Source organism: Schistocerca americana, chromosome 3, assembly GCF_021461395.2.
Source record: "Schistocerca americana isolate TAMUIC-IGC-003095 chromosome 3, iqSchAmer2.1, whole genome shotgun sequence".
Taxonomy (NCBI): Eukaryota; Metazoa; Arthropoda; class Insecta; order Orthoptera; family Acrididae; genus Schistocerca; species Schistocerca americana.
In genome coordinates, this window is record NC_060121.1 from 572,572,760 (window position 1) to 572,594,159 (window position 21,400).

The 21,400-nt window shown below is 40.9% G+C and overlaps 1 protein-coding gene across 1 annotated transcript in view; it reads right to left on the minus strand.

Annotated features, from left to right (window-relative positions):
• LOC124606230 (acetylcholinesterase-like) overlaps positions 1-21,400 on the minus strand; it is a 176,200-nt gene that overhangs the window by 72,238 nt on the left and 82,562 nt on the right. Inside the window, exon 5 of the mRNA XM_047138206.1 lies at positions 578-780. Within this exon, the coding sequence (XP_046994162.1) occupies positions 578-780 (203 nt within the window). The remainder of the gene's footprint in view (positions 1-577; positions 781-21,400) is intronic.

Below are 21,400 nucleotides of genomic sequence, written 5' to 3' on the forward strand. Positions count from 1 at the left end.
ACGCAATTTCCTCTGCCAGTCCTAGCATTCCTTATGACGACTTCCACCACCCAGGGATCGAATTGGGGAACCATTTTATCAACGGAATATTTTACATAAGAGGATCCCATCGTCACAAACTACATGGTCGTAGCACAGAAAGTACTACAGTAGCTGTCCCCTTTTTTCAATAGCTTACATTACCAGACCAGTAAGACCATGTTGGCTAAACTTAAAAAGCTGGACCCATCAGTCTTAACGACTGTTTCTCCTAGACTACTGAAAAGGTTGCTGTTTCTCTTTAGGACGTATTAGACAGACCTCCCCGCAGATACCCCTAAATTGTGATTGCACGTGTTATCTGCGTTATTCAGGCAAGCAGTCAGCCCGATCTCGGTAAGGTCCATGATTCACATGGGACTTAAAATATTTTGTCGTCTATAACCAGTTATCAGTTTGAAGAAACCTAGAAGATATAACAAGCATTGAGTGACCCCAAGTCCCCCCTCACACTTTCCCCTACCACCACAGCTCAAATCTTGTTCACACTTTCGCTCATATGCAGTACACAGAAGGAAAAAGTTGTATTTTTACGTACCACTTCTGTCTGGATAAGAGAGTCGTTTACCAGAAGGTCTGTTACGTTCACAGATTGCAGAAAGTCGAGCAGCTGTTGTGAATCGTCGGTTTCGTAGCCGAGGGTGGCTCCTAGTTTGAAAGAATGAGTTCGGGCATTTGCTGTTGACAGCGGGTTTGCGACGACGAAGTTACTACTCTGAATAATAGCTCTTGAGAACAGACCTGCAAAAGGACGTATTACACATTTCAGTTAGTGTCGGCGCTGAGAGGTGTGTCACAGGTATTGCACTCAAACAGAAGCCTTGTGACTTATTCACCTTGTTACAGTCCCTCTGAAAGTACGCATCAATGGATACTATTTCTGGGAAAGTAATAGGTAATCAGTTGTTAATAAGAAAGTGAATCAGTAAAAAATAAATCGTGTAATCTGACTCCTACACGTAATGTATACCCTCGACCTGATGCAAAAATATTTTGGTGGATCATCGAGACTCTGATAAGACATAATCCTCAAATTACAGAATGCAATAAATTTTTACGGTATAACTTCTGCATAACATGATGAACATCTCTCTTTCTAACGATTAACTAAGGTACATCTACGTCTACATCTACATCTACATTTATACTCCGCAAGCCACCCAACGGTGTGTGGCGGAGGGCACTCTACGTGCCACTGTCATTACCTCCCTTTCCTGTTCCAGTCGCGTATGGTTCGCGGGAAGAACGACTGTCTGAAAGCCTCCGTGCGCGCTCTAATCTCTCTAATTTTTCATTCGTGATCTCCTCGGGAGGTATAAGTAGGGGGAAGCAATATATTCGATACCTCATCCAGAAACGCACACTCTCGAAACCTGGCGAGCAAGCTACACCGCGATGCAGAGCGCCTCTCTTGCAGAGTCTGCCACTTGAGTTTATTAAACATCTCCGTAACGCTATCACGGTTACCAAATAACCCTGTGACGAAACGCGCCGCTCTTCTTTGGATCTTCTCTATCTCCTCCGTCAAACCGATCTGGTACGGATCCCACACTGATGAGCAATACTCAAGTATAGGTCGAACGAGTGTTTTGTAAGCCACCTCCTTTGTTGATGGACTACATTTTCTAAGCACTCTCCCAATGAATCTCAACCTGGTACCCGCCTTACCAACAATTAATTTTATATGATCATTCCACTTCAAATGGTTCTGCACGCATACTCCTAGATATTTTACAGAAGTAACTGCTACCAGTGTTTGTTCCGCTATCATATAATCATACAATAAAAGATCCTTCTTTCTATGTATTCGCAATACATTACATTTGTCTATGTTAAGGGACAGTTGCCACTCCCTGCACCAAGTGCCTATCCGCTGCAGATCTTCCTGCATTTCGCTAAAGTTTTCTAATGCTGCAACTTCTCTGTATACTACAGCATCATCCGCGAAAAGCCGCATGGAACTTCCGACGCTATCTACTAGGTCATTTATATATATTGTGAAAAGCAGTGGTCCCAAAACACTCCCCTGTGGCACGCCAGAGGTTACTTTAACGTAAGTACGTGACAAAGGAAAAGAAAAGAAGTAGAGAATTATTAGCATAATAAGTAATCGCGCATAACTCGACAAAGCAACTAAGCCTTGTGTTCAATAGAAGAAGGAATTCAGGAAGCTCCAATGTGGATTCCTTTAGCCCTTTGTGAGGGACTAAAACAACCTTGAACGATATTAATTCTGAAGAAGAGTATTCTGTACCTGGAAACAGCAGCGATAGAAGAGAAGCAAGACGGGAAATTTGCAAGTTTTTAAAAAACGAGAAACCTGTAATTGAACGCAAAACATAATAGTTAATCTGTTAAAGAAATCTATTAGGGTAGTATTTTGTGGCGTCTGTGGGAAATACTCTACCAACTGAGAGGTATTTTAAGTTCACATGGAAATGGTACTTAGGGGGCTATATCTGAAAGTCTGTCATGAAGTATTACAGATGGTAGCAAGTGCCTCGTTAGAACACTTTCTCATTATGCATACGTTGATATGTGCAAAAAAAGTATTGCGGGGTACAAGAAATAGGAATATCTCAAAATGCATTTGAAATATAATTAACAGCAGCTGGCTATAGTTCAAGTGCAGTTTCTCATAGGGGTCCAGTGTGGACTCCAATTATCGGATGGCAGCAGAACGTAACAGATACGCTAAAGCTGTTAATGCGGAACCGATTTACGCTGGAAAAAAAAAAAAAAATTGTTCCAGTATTGGCCACCAGGTGCAGATCTGGCGCTGTAGAGCATCTCGTCTACGCCTTCGATGCTCATACTGAATAAACTGTGAAAAGAACTTACTTACTGGCTTGGCCTTTTCTGCCCGCATCCCTATGCTACTCCTTTACATATGGAAACATTGTTGTACGTCTTTCTTTGCATTCACAGCGGGAGATATGCGCCAGGTAGCGAAAACTGGAACAAATTCTTTTTCTTGCGTTAATAGGTTCCACATTGACGCATTAGAGTATCTGGCAAGTGTCGTTGCCATACGAGAAGTCTGTACTGAACCTCTGTCAGTAGCTCACTCTAATTACAATCAACCGCTAGTTGATGGATCTGAGCCTCCGCGAGTCAACAGATCTGCATATAACGATCTGCAGGGGGCTCTTGATTATCTGTCATCACCAGTACAGCCTCTACGGGCAGTGATTCGAGATACTGGGCGGCAGTCAGCGAGTATTCCCTGGCAGTTTTCGTAAGACTGTCCATGTGCGCGCGGTCTTGCTTGTCTGTAGGACCCGGGAGTTGCGTAGTGGGTGCCAATGTGACCAATGTGACCAGTAGTGAGAGGCGTTCAGTATATATGGCTGATTCGACGTGCACAACAGCCGCAGTACATCGCACATCCCACAACACTGCTGTAAAGGACGTAGTTCGGATCTAGCTATCGTCCTGCAAACGGATGTTATTCGAGGGTTATTTCAAAGCAGCGTTAGAAGCATTGATTTCTGGACACTAGCAGTTTCCTGGGTTGTCTGTTGGTGCCTGCGCCTCCAAAAGGAATGCGGGAACACCAGCTGTTTTTAGATTCTAGTTATTTCTCCAGAATATGCGGAGTATGTAATGTCTTATAAGCAAATTATCGACACACTAAAACAAAGAAAATGACGTACCATGAAGGAATTATCAAACTGGTGCGGATATCGGTAAATGTGATGCACAAGCGCAGGCAAACAAATGATTACAATTTCAGAAATGATGGATGACTTACTTGAGGAAGAGATTCACAAATTTAGCAAGTAAATCACACAATAGTCCACCTCTGGCCTTCATGCATTGTTCAGATTGTCATTGATTGATAGAGTTGTTGGCTTTCCCCCTGAGGGATGTCATGTCAAATTCTGTCCAATTGGTGAGTTATATCGTCAAAATCCCGAGATGGTGGGAGAGCCCTGCCCATAATGCTCCAAACGTTCTCAGTTACGAAGAGGTCCGGTGACCTTGTTGGCCAGTGCACGGTTTGGCAAGCAGGAAGAAGCAGTAGAATCTCTTGCCAAATGTGAGCGAGCTTTAGGTTTGGTGAAATGTAAGCCCAGGATGATTTGCCGTGAAGGGCAACAACAAGGGGCGTTATCGTCAACGTATCCTTGTGCTGCAGGGTATCATGAATGTCAAGCAAAGCGGTCCTGCTACGAAAAGAAATGGTACACCAACCCATAACAGCTGGCTGTCGGGCCGTATGGCGAGTGATAGTCACGTCGGTACCCCACTGCTCTCCGGGACGACTCCAGACCCGCCTTGGGCCTGGAATCTCATCGACTGGAGTAGTCTTTATGCTGATTCCCGCTTCGAATTAAGCCCGCCGACCAGCGAAGACGTGTCTGGAGGCGCCACAGACATCAATGGGGTACCAGCGTAACTGTCGCCCATCATACGGCGCGTCAGGCAGGTTTAATGGACGGGGTTGCCATTTCTTTTTGTCGGAGAACCCTTTGGTTGTCGACATTCGGATCCTTACGGCACAACGATAACTCTACGTTATTCTACGTCCCGTTTTGTTGCTTTTCATTGTAAGCCAACCTGGGCTTCCATTTCAGCTAGATAATGTCCGGACACACCCATCTAGAGTTTCTAGAGCTTGTCTTCGTGCTTGCAAGGTCGCTGCGTCTCTCACCACCTGAGAACGTTTGGAGCGTTAGGGGCAAGGCCCTCCTACCAACACGGGATTTTGACGATCTAATGCTCCAATTCGACAGAACTTGGCACTATGTCCCTGAGGAATATATCATAGAACTTTAACAATAATCGCCATGCCGTATAACTGCTTCAATAAGGGTCACAGGTTGGACCAACATGTTACTGACACTCTCAATTTGTAAAGCTCTTTCTCTTGAATAAGTCATCAACTTTTTTCTGAAACTGTACACCACATCTACCGATGTACGTTCTTTTCGGCTAATTGCTTCGTGATGCGTCGTTTTTCTCTGTCTTATGATGTACGTGCCAAACAAATTAATGTTGCGTGTACACGCGAGTTGGTGAAAGCACTCTTGTTAAAGAAGGAACTTTCTTATAACTTGCGGTGTTCGTTGCACATTTCGGTTAGTAATTTTTTTATTTCAGTATAAATCAGCAGTTGCTAACTTTCACAACTTACTTTGAACTCGTCCTTTTATATTGGTCACGTAATTTTTTTAATTTGTTAAATCTGAATAATTTTCCTTAACGACCATTTTCTTTCAAAAGGAAGATTGTTTTAATATCGGAAGTACATTAAAATTTACCAAACGTTGGCAAGATAAGGCGTTAATCTTTCTACAGTTCTGATTTTGTTTCAAGGAGGTGACGGCACAAGGGATGTAGTCTTCGTCAATATCAGATGTTTGTTAGGCTACTTCTACTTATTGTTGTAACAAACGGTGAAACGAAATGATCGTATGGCATTGATTGCTGGAAGTCTCAAGCCGGTGATGTTCTGCTGCCAAGTTGCAAGTCTTTTCATTAGACGCCAAATTAGGCGAACTGCGTGTCAGTGATGATGAAATGATGATGAAAACAGCACAACACCCAGTCCCAGAGTGGAGGAAATCTCCGATCTGGCCGGGATTCGAACCCACGCCCAGTGTATTGCGGTCAGACGCGCTGATCACTCAGCTGAGGGGGCGGACTGCAACAAATGGTAACTGTTCTTTATTTGTTGTAAGCTAGAAGTAGAAAAACCAGAAATCTTAACTTCAGGAACCCGTGTTTCCCCTGTTACAGGTTCTACGCAGTGGAATTCCATCGACTGTACTGCGATTATTCCTGAATATGCTCTTAAGACTCGATTAGCTTATATACTATGTGATCATAAGTATCCTGACACCCCATGGACATTAAGTCCATTGTGCTGCCACGTAATGACAAGTACTCCATATCAGTGACCTCAGTAGTCATTAGACATCGTGAGAGAGCAGAATGAGGTGCTCCGTGAGACTCACGGACTGAGAGCGTGGTCAAGTGATTGGGTGTACCTTGTGTCACACGTCTGTACACGAGATTTCCACACTCTTAAACATACCTAGGTCCACTGTTTCCGATGTGATAGTGAAGTGAAACGTGAAGGGACACGTGCAGCACAAAATCGTACAAGCTGACCTCGTCTGATGACTGACAGAGACCGCCTACAGTTGAAGAGGGTCATAATGTGCAAAAGGCAGACATCTATCTAGACCATTACACAGGAACTCCAAACTGCATCAGGTTCCATTGCGAGTACTATGAAAGTTAGGTGGGAGGTAAGAGAACTAGGATTTCATGGTCGGTCAACTGCTCATATGCCACACGTCACGCCGGTAAATGCCTAACGACGCCGCGCTTGGTGCAAGAAGAGTAAACGCTGGACAATTAAAAAACGGACAAACGTTGTTTGGAGTGATGAATTACTGTACACAATGTCGCGATCCTATTGCAGGTTGTGGGTATGGCGAATGCCCAGTGAACGTCATCTGTCAGCGTTTGTAGTGCCAGTAAAATTCGGAGGCGGTGATGTTATGGTGTGGTCGTGTATTTCATGGAAGGGGTTTACACCCCATGTTGTTCCGCGAGGCACTATCACAGCACAGGCCTACTCTGATATTTTAAGCACCTTCTCGCTTCCGACTGTTGAAAGGCAATTCTGGAACGGCGAGTGCATCTTTCAACACGATCGAGCAACTGTTTATAACGCACGGCTTGTGGCAGAGTCGTTACACCACAATAACATCCCTGTAATGAACTGACCTCCACAGAGTCCTGACCTGAGTCCTATAGAACACCTGTGGGATATTTTGGAACGCCGACTACGTACCAGGCCTCACCGACCGACAATGATACCTCTCCTCAGCGCAGCAGTCCGTGAATAATGGGCTGCCATCCCCCAAGAAACCTTCCTGCACATGACTGAACGCATGTCTGCGAGAGTGCAAGCTGTCATCAAGGCTAAGGGTGGGTCAACACCATACTGAATTCCAGCATTATCGATGGAGGGCGCCACGAACTTGTAAGTCATTTTCAGCCAGTTAACCAGACACTTCTGATCGCAAGGTATACATTCACAGTATACGATGCTGATTTATATCCGACCTTAAGGGCTTTGAATGTGATGAGATGTAATCACGCTACCAAATTCCTCATTTACTAGGGTTCCTACAAGCTGTCCTTTACTTATAATCGGAAGAAAGACACGCCCAATTAATCAACGACTACCCGTTTCATCTACAAGTGCATGGAAAGGGGGTGTCATTCTTCTGGGTAATATGATATGTCGTAATTCAAGGAGACGAAGTAGCAGATGAAGCGGACGAGGCTGTCTTAGTGCGAAACACAATTTTATATCGCGCAGCACCGGCACATGCAGCTACCTCATCGTATTGACACAGTATCACATATCTGTTGGAGGAGGAGTCTCTCATTTCACCTACCTTTTGGAACCCACGTACGTTTCGCTACTAATGAACACATATTGTTTCAGAATGTGGCCACAATGGAGTGGCCGCCGTGGGCCAGTGGTGCTGACACGGTAGTGCAGCGTATTCGTTGAGCCCACAGACCGCTATCTGTAGTAAATAAACTGATTGAAGTTCTCATACATGGACTTTGAAAGATGTCATGCGGCATATGCTCTGAAATGCAGATAAAAAACCAACGAAGAAACAAATGGAAAGAAAGAAAAGGGAATAGCGTCTTTGATTAGTAATCAGAACATACCGGGTCCCCGGATAAATCCGCGTTTGTGTTGAAATTCCGAATAAAAATTATCAGCAACGGCGATCGAATACCTCTCGTATAACGAGTCACTCTTGTTCTGCCAACGGCCTTGTAAAAGACGATGAAGGAGCAGACAAGATTGTGGCAACGTTCTTGCCGTTGGTGTGATCAACTGCCCTTAAAAGGTGGAAGAATTAGCAGCGATCGAAGGTGTGAGCATGAAGAAGACACTAAGAAGCATCGAATTCAAAACGCCTAATGTGTATTCACATGACATGAGGATGTTATTGAGAAAGTATCATCATCATATCTCCACTGGCAAAAGATTCACTACTAATCCTCCCTTCGCATCTCCTGTGAGGGTCTGCCTTAGTGAAGGCGGCCACGAGAGAAAGAATGAATAACATACGAAAGTATAATATTCTAAGAGTCAGATCTTAAAACGTTGGTCGCCTGAATACGGTAGGGAAGCCAGAAAATCTGAAAAAATGCGAAGGGTATGTCTCGATATAATGTGGATGGAAGACGTGAAATAGAAACATGCCAAGAATGTCTGGTCAGAAAAGTATAGGGGTAATATGAACAGCAGCAGAACGTGGTATAACGGAAATATGATTTGTCGTGAATAAGGAGGCAGAACAGAGCTACTGTGCTCAGCGATAGGTTTATTCTCATCAAACAGGTGACTACAACAATAGTTGAGGCATGCATACCAATATCGCAAGCAGAAGATGAAGAGAAAGAAAAAGTATATAAGGACTTTGAAAATGTAATAAAATATGTAAGCAGAGATCAAAATCTGATTCCATGGGAGAATGGAAGCTATATTTGAGAAGGGAATGGAAGACGGTATGAAGCGATGATGTGGATTCCGCATTAGAAAACAGAGAGGGGATAGAAGAATTGAGTTCTGCTTTAAAATTCAGTTAGTAATTGCTGGTCAGGGTAATACCAACGGCAGCAGAAAATGGTATAACCTGAGTAGGATTCGTCACCAATAGGAAATAGAACTGAAAGTAAGTTAATTCGGAGAGCTCAGTGACAGATTTGTACTCATCAGAGTCGACAGAAAACCGACACCAACAACAATAGTTCAACGATAGGTGCAGACATCACAAGGAGAAGATGAAGGGACGAAGAAAATTCAATATGTAATAGTAAATGATCTAAAAACCATGGGCGAATGGAACTTAGTACTAAGGGAAGGGAACGAAGAAAACGTTACGCGATAAAATGGTCTTATTTGTAGGAATCAAATACGAAAGGTACTGACTGGATATTGTATACATCCCAGTAGCAGCGAATAAATTATTAAAAAGTCAGAAGTGGACGAGCTATACTCGAAACTGGCCTTGACATACGGAAAGATTCCAGCCGGCTAACATCATGGTCAGACAGAGATTCGGAATCAGTATTGGATTGTAAGACGTATCCAGGAGCACATACGAACTCCGATCATAATTTAGTAAAGAAGAAGAGTAAAGTAAAGATTAAGAGAATCGTCTGCAGGAACCAAGGTGCGAAGCAGAGGAATAGTGAAGTACAGAGGAGTGATGGATGTGTCTGTAGTTCTCTGAGGCTATAGAAGCTGCGATAGAGAATATCACAGTAGGTAGTTTAGTTGAAGAGGAATTGACATCTGTGAAAGGGCAATCACAGAAGTTCTACAGTCAAACATAGGCGTAAGAAATGTAACTGTGAAGAAACAGCTGGCAACAGAAGAAATACTTCAGCTGATCGACGAAAGAAGGAAGTATAAAAGTATCGGAGAAACTGAGGCATACAGAAATATGTCACTCAGGGATGAAATAAATAGGAACTGTAGGAAAGCCAAGGCGAAATAATCTTCGGAACAACAGATGCAGCGTAAAGAAAAGTCAAATCAACTTTCAGTAAAATTAAAAGCAAGATCATCAATATTAAGAGTACCAGGGAAATTCCAGTGTTAAACGCAGAGGAGAAAATGGATAGGTGGAAATAGTACATTAACGGCCTTTATGATTGAGAAGACTTGTCCGCTCACGTGAGTGAGGAAGAAATGGTAGTCGATATGGAAGATGTAAGAAATGCAGTATTAGAGTCACTGTTTTATAAACCGTGCAAGACTTGCTGTCAAATAAGGCACAAGAGATAGCTAATAATCCATCGGAATTTCTGAAATTATTGGTAAACGAAGCAACTAAGTGATTTTTTTGAATGGCGTGTAGATTCTTGGAGTCTAGAGGCAAACCACTAAACTTTCGCGAAAATATCATCCATACAATTCCCACGATAGCAACGGCAGATAACGGCGAGAACTATCGTACAATCAGCTTAACAGTTTTACATCGAAGATGCTGAGAAGAATAATATACAAAAGGATGAGAAAGAAAGTACAGAATCTGTTACATGACAATCAGTTGGGCTGTCAGAAAAGAAGAACACCACAGAGGCATCACAGACGTTACGGTTGATGATGCAAGCAAGACTTACGGAAAATCGGGATATAGGCATAGGATTTGTCAGTCTAGAAAAAGGGTTCGACGACGTTTGCCGGTTCCCGTCAGATCACCGAAGTTAAGCGCTGGCGGGCTGGGTTAGCACTTGGGTGGGTGAACATCTGGTCTGCCGAGCGCTGTTGGCGATCGGGGTGAGGCAAACTGAGGAGCTACTAGACTGAGAAGTAGCGGCTCTGGTCTCGTAAACTAACATACGGCCGGGACAACATGCCCCTGCATAACCGCTTTCAGTGACGTTTGTGGGCTGAGGATAATACGGCGGCCGGTCGGTACCGTTGGGCCTTCCAAGGCCTGTTCGGACAGAAAGTCTTATGTTAAATGGAGCGAGACATTCGAAATTTTGAGAAAAGTGGGAGTAAGCGATACGGAAAGACGGAGAACACGCAATATCTTCAGAAACGAGAGGGAACGATAAGAGTAGAAGAACAAGTACGAAGTGCTCGTATTAAAAATAGTGTTTAATAGGGATGTAGCCATTCATCCGCAGTGTCGAGTCTATACATCGAAAAAGCAATGATGAAAATTAAAGAAAATTACACGAGTTGAATTAGAATTCAGAGTGAAAGGATGGTAGTGATAAGATTCGTTTATGACCTTGCTATCTTCAGTGAATTTAAAGGAGAACTGCACGACCTGCTGAATGGAATGAACAATCTAATTAATAGAGAAAAGGGATTGTGGCTAAACTGATGAAAGTCGAAAGTAATATGGTGTAGCAGAAACGAGATTAGCGGGAAACTTAACATCAATATTGGTAACCAAAAGGTAGACGAAGTCAAGGAATTCTGCTACCTTGGGAACAAAATGGCACATAGCGAACGATGGAAAGAGGAGTTAAAAACAACCTAGCGCATGCCTAGAGGGCATTATTGGTCAAAATAAATCTAGTAGTGGAAACTACCTTCCTAATAAGAGGAAGAAATTTCTAACATTCTAGGTCTGTATGAAAGTGGATCGTGGACTCTGTGGAATCACGAAAGGAAGAGAATAATGCGTTTGAGATGTGGTGCAGTAGAATGATGTTAAAAGTTTGATTGATTAACGGGAAATAATGTTGTTGTCATAATCGCCAAGGAATGGAACACATGGAGAATACTGACAAGAAGGAGGGACAGGATCATAGAACATATGTTTAACATCAAGGAATCAATTCCATGGTTGTATAGGGAGCCGCAGGAGGCAAAATCAGTACGGAAATATAAAGACTGGGTCGTACACAGCAAATAGTTGAGCTTCTGGGGTGCAAGTCCTACTCTGAGAAGAAAAGAGTGATATAGGAGAGGAACTCCGGCAGGCCGCATCAAACCAGTCGGCGACCCAAAAGAATACCACTGTATAGCATCCGTCGCTTTACCAGTCCAATACATGTGTGGTGGTCTTTTTCTCTTCTAACATTGTTCTTCGTCAAGAAAACTCACTGCCATTGGCAGAATTGTTCCGCTCCACAACACTGATGGTGATGTCACTTGTGACATCCAGATGAATAGACGGCTGGAAAACATCATTCTGTGGGATAAACAGTGACTCATCCATGAAAGGGACACTACTTGTTCGCCGTGGACAACGGCTTCGATTAAACATGAGATGAGCTCGTGTCATGTCGGCACCTGATCGTATCTAATTGAAGACAAACATTGCGTCAAAACACTCTGATCATAAGCTGCTGTCTGTAACTTTGCACCCAAGGAATTTTCGCCTCCTTAACTTCACACTCGTAAACCAGCCTTTAGCACGATCTTTAAGATGAACCCCATTAGTGTACAGAGACTGGGTGCGTGCAATGCAGCACTTTTCGTTGTTGAAGATGAGGTAGAAGAGGTGAGCATGCAGTTTGGTAGAAAATGGCGACCACAGGTGGCTGTGAACTTCATTACAGGCACATTTATTTTTGTTACGACGCTACTGGCAATGTCCACGCCACAGAACATTATTTAGTTGGACACGTGCGAGCAGTGTGGTTCGGTATCCCCAAATGCATTAAAACTTCAACTGCATGAAAATCTCTAAGGGCTCCATAGGTGCAAAGTAATCCAACACTAGAATCCATCTGAGAGGTCTCTGCACAAACTGGTTAACCTTTTCAGTCCGATAATACTCAGCAGGAAACGCGGTTCGAGAGGTGACAATGTTGTCTCTTACTAAAGCATGTACTCTGCTGGTTGCACCTCTTTGGTTACTTAAAGCAAGTATTCTACCACAGAGTTGTCACATGGTGTGTGTCTTTCCTATACTGCCACAGGCTGTTTCCATCCTCTTTACTACTCCCAGAATCGTGGGATGATCATACAGGTGACACTCAACTCCCAATCCATCACTTATTGACTGTGATCACTTGCTGTCACATAAGCGATATTGAATAATGTCATCCGGATGTGTTCGCTGTGCGATTTAAACTGACGTCTGCAAGCACACTTAGCTTATGTTTTCTCCCAACATCGTTTTACGGACACAGTGAAAGGTGGCTACACTGAGTCACAGCGCCAGAGATTGCGCCAAAGAGTATGATTCCGCCGCCTCCACTGGGCAGTTGTAGTTCAGAGGTTGCCGTGGGCAGTGCTTGTTGAGAGGATGTCGATAGCAGTACAAGTTGAGTGCATGTCGTGTGCAGTTGTTCTGTTGGGCGAAATAGCGGATGCTGTTCAATTGGGGATGTTGTAACGATCACAGTGAATTTTTCGTCAATATATATGAAGGTAACAAAAATTTTTTGTTTCAAATTTTCTAAATAACAATGCCTCTTCGGCACAGGTTCAGTCAACAAAGCATCTGGCTTGTGTTCATGTATTAGACTGTAATTCTGGTTTCTATGTGCAATTGTAGTACTTCTGGTTTTTTAATTACTTCATTGTAAATGGTGTTTAAAATATCTCGTCGTATTGAGGAAGAACCGAGCCAGATACGTGTACGTTGAGTCACACTTCCACACACAGAACAGTGACATTTGTGATTTGTTGTTTCGTAGTTTTTACAGTTGCTGGGGACTCAATTAATCAACTGTGTTAACGGAAATTTCCTTTCACTCTTTGTTGTTTTTCTACGCAGTCAGATTGCGTACTAATACTACTCAGGGCCAACCGGTTACATTGCATTTTCATTTAAATAATTATGCCCCCATGCACGTGGCGACCGCTGCTTCGGATCGTCCCTTGGAATTCTTTTGATAGTAAAAATAGCAGACAGTAGTATTGTTGTAGTAATTTGTAGTTTAGTAATTGTAGTCTATATTGCATGTGTAGATTTGGTAATTGAACATTTGTAGTTGTCTTGTCATTCTTGTAATGGTATTTTCGCAGAATTAATTTTTGATGAATCGTATACGGGTTTGACAATTTTGTGCAATTATGAAGATTTCAATTGTTCGTTAATCGTGTTTGTCGGGGAGCATTTCGTGTGAATGGTATTGTTGGTGATAAAGCGGTATATTGTGTGTAATTTTCGTATAGTGACGAGTTTTGTATGTTTTGTATGTGATTACGCGATCGATGAAAAAGGCAAAAATGATGGATAGTCAGAATGACGAAATTGTTAATATGGCGAACTCGCCAACACAGGAGAACAGTATGATGAAGTAGAAAACAATTTAATAAGCCGGGAAAATAGTCCAGAACCAGTTCAAAGTTTTTCACAATCGGAAAATGTTCAGAATATGAGATTAACGATAGAAGAATCTGAAATAATATCGAACACAGATAGCTTTACTGCTATGACGAAGGAAGTTAGTGTTACGGGAAATGTTAGGGGCGAAAAGAATTTCGAACCACTTAATATGGAGCAGTTGATGAGTGCAATTTTAAATTTGGGAACACGGTTAAACTCACAAATTGGGACAATTAAAACTGATATGGGAACAATGGAAACACGGTTAGACTCACGAATAGGGACATGTTTCAAAAACATGAAAGATGAATTAGAAAAAGAAATTAGAGAAGAAGTACAACCGACTTTAAATGCTCACAATAATAGATTAATTTCAATAGAAATCAGACAAAAGGAACAGGATAGAGAACAGGAAGAAAGAGATCGTGTGATAGCACAAAAATTTTCAGAGTTAAATTTACAACATGTACACGATAAGGAAGAAATATTTGAAAGAATCGATGATTCCGTACCAAATGACAGAATAAATAACCTAACACAACAATATGAACAGTTAAATACTAAATGTGTCAATACTGAAACCCGAGTCGCGACACTTGAGGAAGACGTAAATAAACAAAAAGAACAAATAGGTGACTTATGGGCAAGAGTTGAGGAGATTTCAGATAAATTGACATGTCTTAGTTTAAATGGGGACAGAGATTCAGATGATACAGCTCCACTGCCATTTGCAGAAACCGAAGGGCACCCGAACATAAATAAACATGTTGGAAATCAGGGAAATTTAATGAACGCGTTAAAAGGGAATTTGAGGTGTTATGAAAGCTAGTTAAACAAATAGAAAGCGAAATCGTAGGAAAAGACAGTAGAAGAAATTTAGAATCACAGATAGTAGCGGGTTTTGAAGAAAATAATTTATTTCATATACGAGATGCAACAAGAGAGCGCCAGGCGCGCGAACTTGACAATAATCGTGATTCGGACTGGGACAGACGCGGTAGGTCTTCGTCGCCACGAGGCAAAAACTTTGACTATAAACACTTTTTAACTGTTCGGAAATTTAAGATCTTTCGCAATTCTAAAAATGACATACATCCAAGTTCATGGTTAGATCAATTTATGTACGCACTTCCACCAAATTGACCACTAAGTCACCAACTGGAATTTATGTGCAGCTATTTAAGTCCTCAGGGGATTCGCTGGACTAAGTGAATATGTGCCATAGCGTGCACAGGGCCCCGAGCTGTAATGGTGCTGTTTGCCTTTTAGTTTTCTGCACCGCTGCCTACTGTTTTACTATTCTTTGTATCCACCAAAACAACTCTTCAACTATCAACCTATCTACAGAGTCGGTAAAGAATAACCGGATAGGACTATTTTACCCAAAAGTGATTTCGGAAATTACCGTTTGGACTTACTGTATGTTCTGCAGCATTCATTCGTGGTTTAAACGAAATTTTACCTGTTTATCTTCGTGACAATATTACTTCATATGTTGACGATATTCTTATTGCTAAACGTTCTTGGCGTGAGCATAACAAAATTTTGGATTCATTATTACGTATTTTTGCAAGAGTTGGCATTACAGTGAACTTGGAAAAATCTGAATCCAGAGAAACTAGACGCTATTCGTAATTATGCTGTACCTACTACAAAACGTGATGTTCGTAGTTTCCTTGGTGTCTGTAATTTTCTTAGACGCTTTGTTAGACTGGACAATTTGGCCACACCTCGTTTATGTGAACTATCTGGAAAGAATTGTAATTGGTGTTGGGATGAGGAAGCTCAATCAGAATTTGAACAATTTCGTGATGCTTTAGTTGCTGCTCCACTTCTTTCACATCCGGATTTATCTAAAGATTTTTGTTTGGCGACGGACTCATCATACAAAGGCCTAGGTGCACACTTATTTCAAGAGATAGAAGAAAACGGCGTTGTAGTACAGAAAACTATTGCATTTGGAAGTCGTGTTCTCTCTAAATCAGAAAAGAATTATTCGATTACGGAACTTAAAGCCTTATCTGTTGTTTGGGCTTTCACAAAATGTCGCATATTTTTGTATGGCAGACATACTAAGGTTTAAACCGATCATCGAACTCTGGAATTTCTTATGTCAACAAAATTAACACATGGAAGATTGTCACGATGGGCGCTGTATCTACAAGAATTTGATTTTAGTATTGTTTACATACAGGGTTCTTCAAATATTATTGCTGATGTTCTATCATGTGCATCTATGTGTTTGAAATAAAGTGCTGAGGAGGACTGCAAAGAAAACAATTATTGTTTGATGTATATTCAAGATGTTGCGTTTGAAAATTTTATTTTGTCTTCGCTCCAGGACATCGCTAAGGAGCAAAACAAGGATCCAATCTGGAAGCACATTAAGGAGAAGTGGAGGAGAAAGGAAAGCGTAGCGATTAGACAGTATTATTTAGTTCGCAATGATATTCCTTTTAAACGAAAATCGGTCGACAACTCTGATTGGTTAGTTCGCATTCCTGATGAGTGGGTTAATAAATTAATTTGGTATACACATTTCAGTTATGCGCACTTTGGTCCCAGAAAATGCTTTCATAAATTACGAGAAAATTGTTACTTCAATAATATGGAAAAACGTATTCAATCTGTTCTTGCCAAATGCAAATTATGTCAAAAGACTAAGCCGCCAACTATTTCTCACAGAGCACCATTGTTTCCTATCATTCCAGCGAAATTAAAGTAGATGGCTGCAGTCGATTTGTTCGGCCCAGTGGTTCGTTCTACTAATGGTTTTGCGTACATTTTGGTAGCGGTGGAACTGACATCAAAATATGTATGTTTTACACCTTTACGCAAAGCAACAGCTCCTTCAGTATCTAATACTTTCATCAAACATTTTCTTAAAGAAGTGGGTCATGTTGATAAGGTTATATCAGATAATGGATCACAGTTTCGTTCTAAAATTTGGCTTCATACTCTATGGCGTCGTAAGATTAAACCAATTATCATTTCACTTTTTCACCCTTAATCTAACGCTTCAGAGAGATGGATGAAGGAAATCAATAAATTGTGTCGACTTTATTGTCATCAGAATCACAGAACGTGGGATCAGTATCTTCATATTTTTCAAAACATTCTAAATGAACTCCCTAATGATTCAACTTCTTTACCGCCTATATTGATATTAAAAAAAAACACCGACAAATCGCATTTCTGAAATCGTTCCTTTTCCGCCTGCACGGAAACTGCGGCATTCCGAAGTTGTCAACCTGGCTCTACAAAATATTGCATCTGCGGCTGCTAGAAGAGAGAAATCAGCTAAACGTCCTGGTCGTTTAAAAACCTTGTCAGTTGGTCAAAAGGTGTTATTATGTCTCACCGTTTGTCTCACAAAGGAAAAGGCATGAGTGGCAAATTTTTCAGCTTTATAACGGTCCATATAGAGTTCGCAAAATTATTCATGATAACACTATCGAAGCAGAAACTCTTAAATCTCGGCGCTCTAAGGGAATACATCATATATCGAAAGTTAAAATTTTTGTGGAATGATACACGCAGAGAATAGAAGGATACCGCGCCGTTTTCTGGCGGCGGCACATACTCAAAGCATCAGTCAAGTCTGCGCGCCGCACAAGGCAGTCGTTGACCGCAAACAATTACTTCCTACGTCACGCGTACCTACAGCTGATCGAGCGCTCAGTGCGAACGCACTAACAGCCATAAACAAACACACAGTCTAATTTCTCTGATTAAATTCAGTATAAAGCTATAGAGACTTGATAAATTATATTATTAACGTTCAGTTTTTTGAGGATACAGTTGTATAAGATATTTAAGAACTTCAGGTAAATTCTGAGTGTGTCCGACGTTAAGAGGAGTTGCTATCGAGAAAATTTCAGGAAAAATGTAATTTCGAAGAAAAAAGTAATAAACTGAAAAGGTAACTATTAATTGAGTTTATTTTTCAGGTAACATATTTCCACTTAGGTACATACTTTAGACGTAATTTGCTGCTCGCGATTACGTGATTTATACTTCGTGTTAACTGATTTTGACAATGATTGATTAATGAACAGGGTTGTTACTTATGTATATTATACATCGCTTGGCTGCACTGCTTTTTCACTGATGTCACATTTTTTTACTATGTGCCTGCTTGCTTAAATATTTAAATTATAATTGTCACCTGATTAGTTGTGATAATATGGCTATGTATGTAAGTTATACTTTGTGATTTATCTGCTTGCGCCTTCATGTTTACATTTTAAGATTACATATGAACATTTATTTGTTTATGCTGATATGATGCTACTGGCCTGTTTATTATGTAAGATATATATTTGCTGCTTTGCGTATGGATTGCATATTTACACATTTCTGTTTTGTTATCATACCTACTCATTAATTTGGTATATAGAAATGCTGACATACGGTGTACGAACATGGAGTCTAGGTCACACTATGGTATTAATTACAGATTGTTCGCTTGGCAGAGCCTCGTTATAGGGATTGTGCTACATCCACTTGTTCACATTCTGTTCTCTACTGGTATCTAAAATCTATCTACTCGCTATTGCATGTTTTGCTTACGCTCAGTGCTTTATATTTTAAGATAAGAAAATGAACTGCTATAATTTTACGAACGACATTGGTACAAGAAAGTCACATGAGCTGGAGGTTTTATGGAAGCTGTATAAATTTATGCTAATAGGGAGGAAGCGAACGACATGACATACCAACACTAGGTTTAGACCATTGACAGTTATTACACTGCATTCTTCGTGAGCAACTGAAATAGCAAGTAACACTTGACACAAGAAATACTCCACATGTTTGCTTCTGTTTTGCCATGATTCTTGAAGTGGTGCACACACCATACTCGTACTTACTTACTGAACGTTATTCAAACCAAAGGCTGGTAGAGGTCATGTATGCATTTCTTTTATTTAGTGATGGACAAGGTAACCAAAATGTATTTTATAATTCATAATGAGTAGAAGATTTGGGTCAGATGGATTACACAGAGGTTGTGTATGGACATTGTGTCTTCGGATTCTATGGGATGATGAATTGAAGTTTGCACTAGGTTTTTATTTGTACTTGTTCGAGGAGACTGACTAGAGGAAAAGAGTAGTTATGGAAGTGAAATGATATTGGCGATAAGGTTTACATGTATCGACGTATTGAAGAGGTATTATTGAGGTATTGAAATTGTGTGAAGTTGATGATTATTGGAGTTTTGGTGGACAAGAGGTAAGGTAAATGATACTGATGATGAGGTTTATATGTAGATACGTAAGAGGTATTATGGAAGTATTACGATTATGTTATGCTCATGGTTATTGGAGTTTTGGTGGATAAGAGGTAAAGTAAGTGAGGAGCATATATTTTTTGTTGGTTTATATGGAACAAGGAGGATGAAGACAGCAGACTAGAACACTGAAGTGGAAGGAAGCTTGTCTACACACACAGTTCGTTAAATCAATAAGCAGTATATACATTTTTTTTTTTTTTTTTTTTTTTTTTTTTTTTTGAGAGAGAGGAAGTATTTGAATATCTTGGCACACTGACAGTTGTTCAGCTACCGTACATTTGATTTGGCTTGGCAAACATTGGTCTTGACATGATGACTATGACGTTGACTAAATATTATTGACTATTATACACTGCTGCCACTACTACTTGATACACATGTTGAACATCAAATTTTTGACAGAATTGCATTTACACAGTTAAAACTATTCAATTAGAAAGATGAGTGAGTGTGTTTTGTGTGTTTTCCTTTCCTAATCCCAAATAATTGGTACCGACCTACCTCCTAAATATTATTTTACTTGTTTGTTGTGGCTTGCACTGACGCCCATAAATATTATAGGTTTACTGATGTTCATGTATTTGTAATAGTTAATATGACAATTATCTGATATCATTTGCGTGTTTATTATAATCTGTATGTTTAGTGTAAGAGCATTGATAATAATTTTGTAAAAGCAATTGTCTGTGCATTCAAACTGTTGTTCGTGCTTGCACCTATCATCATTGATGGGTGCCACTTGGAAATGTTTAATTTCTGCTGATAAACTCTGATTAACTGTTTGATTAGTGATAGAGAATATTATGGACTGTGTTTAATTTCTGCTGATAAACTCTGATGAACTGTCTGATTAGTGACAGTGAATATAATGGACTGTTACCTACACTTGTTCAACATTGCTGGTGCCACTGATGGAACTGCTTCTACTGAAACGATGTCACTTGTTGCTGTCTGCACCTGTTCCACATTACTGGGTGCCACTAAAGAACTGCTTCTACTGAGATAATGTCACTTGTTGCTGTCTGCACCTGTTCAACATTGCTGGGTGCCACTGATGGAACTGCTTCTACTGAGATGATGTCACTTGGTTCAAATGGTTCAAATGGCTCTGGGCACTATGGGACTTAACATCTGTGGTCATCAGTCCCCTAGAACTTAGAATTACTTAAACCGAACTAACCTAAGGACATCACACACATCCATACCCAAGGCAGGATTCGAACCTACGGCCATAGCAGTCATGAGGTTCCAGACTGAGCGCCTAGAACCGCTAGACCACCGCAGCCGTCTCACTTGTTTGTGTCTGCACCTGTTCAACATTGCTGGGTGCCACTGATGGAACTGCTGCTACTGAGATAATGTCACTTGTTGGTGTCTGCGCCTGTTCACCATTTCTGAGTGCCACTGTTGGAGCTGTTGATGAAATGTTATGAGACTGCCATTTGCACCTGTTGACCATTGCTGGGTACTACGGTTGGAACTGTCAACTACTCTGAGGAGTGCTACTTGTTTATTGAACTATTGTAAAGATTTTATGAGCATATTTGTATAAACCGATTTTTTGTGTATTTACTGTTTATGAAATGTTATGAGACTCTTACCTACACCTATTCGTCATTGCTCGAGCCATTGATTGAATGATACTTGCGTAAACTCTTGTGTAAAATCGCATGTATCAAAGCATTTGTATTCCTTACTGTATTTTATATATTAGGTTATTGAATGGTCAGTGCTAAGCCAAAATTTATGTAGTTATTTGATATTTACTTATTAATGTTATCTTTTATTTTGTCTGTATTTTTTTGGACGAATTTGGTGGTATTTTCACCACCAATCCTGGCAAAAATTCTAGCCCGTGGAGGAGGGGCATATGGGAGGTGGCTACACTGAGTCACAGCGCCAGAGATTGCGCCAAACAGTATGATTCCGCCGCCTCCACTGGGCAGTTGTAGTTCAGAGGTTGCCGTGGGCAGTTGTAGTTCAGAGGTTGCCGTGGGCAGTGCTTGTTGAGAGGATGTCGATAGCAGTACTAGTTGAGTGCATGTCGTATGCAGTTGTTCTGTTGGGAGAAATAGCAGATGCTGTTCGACTGGGGTTGTTGTAATGATCACAGTGTATTTTTGTTCAACACATATGAGGGTAACAAAAATTTTTTATTTCAAATTTCCTAAATAACAATGCCTCTTGGTCACAGTTTCAGTCAACAAAGCATCTGGTTTGTGTTTATGTATTAGACTGTAACTCTGGTTTCTATGTGCAT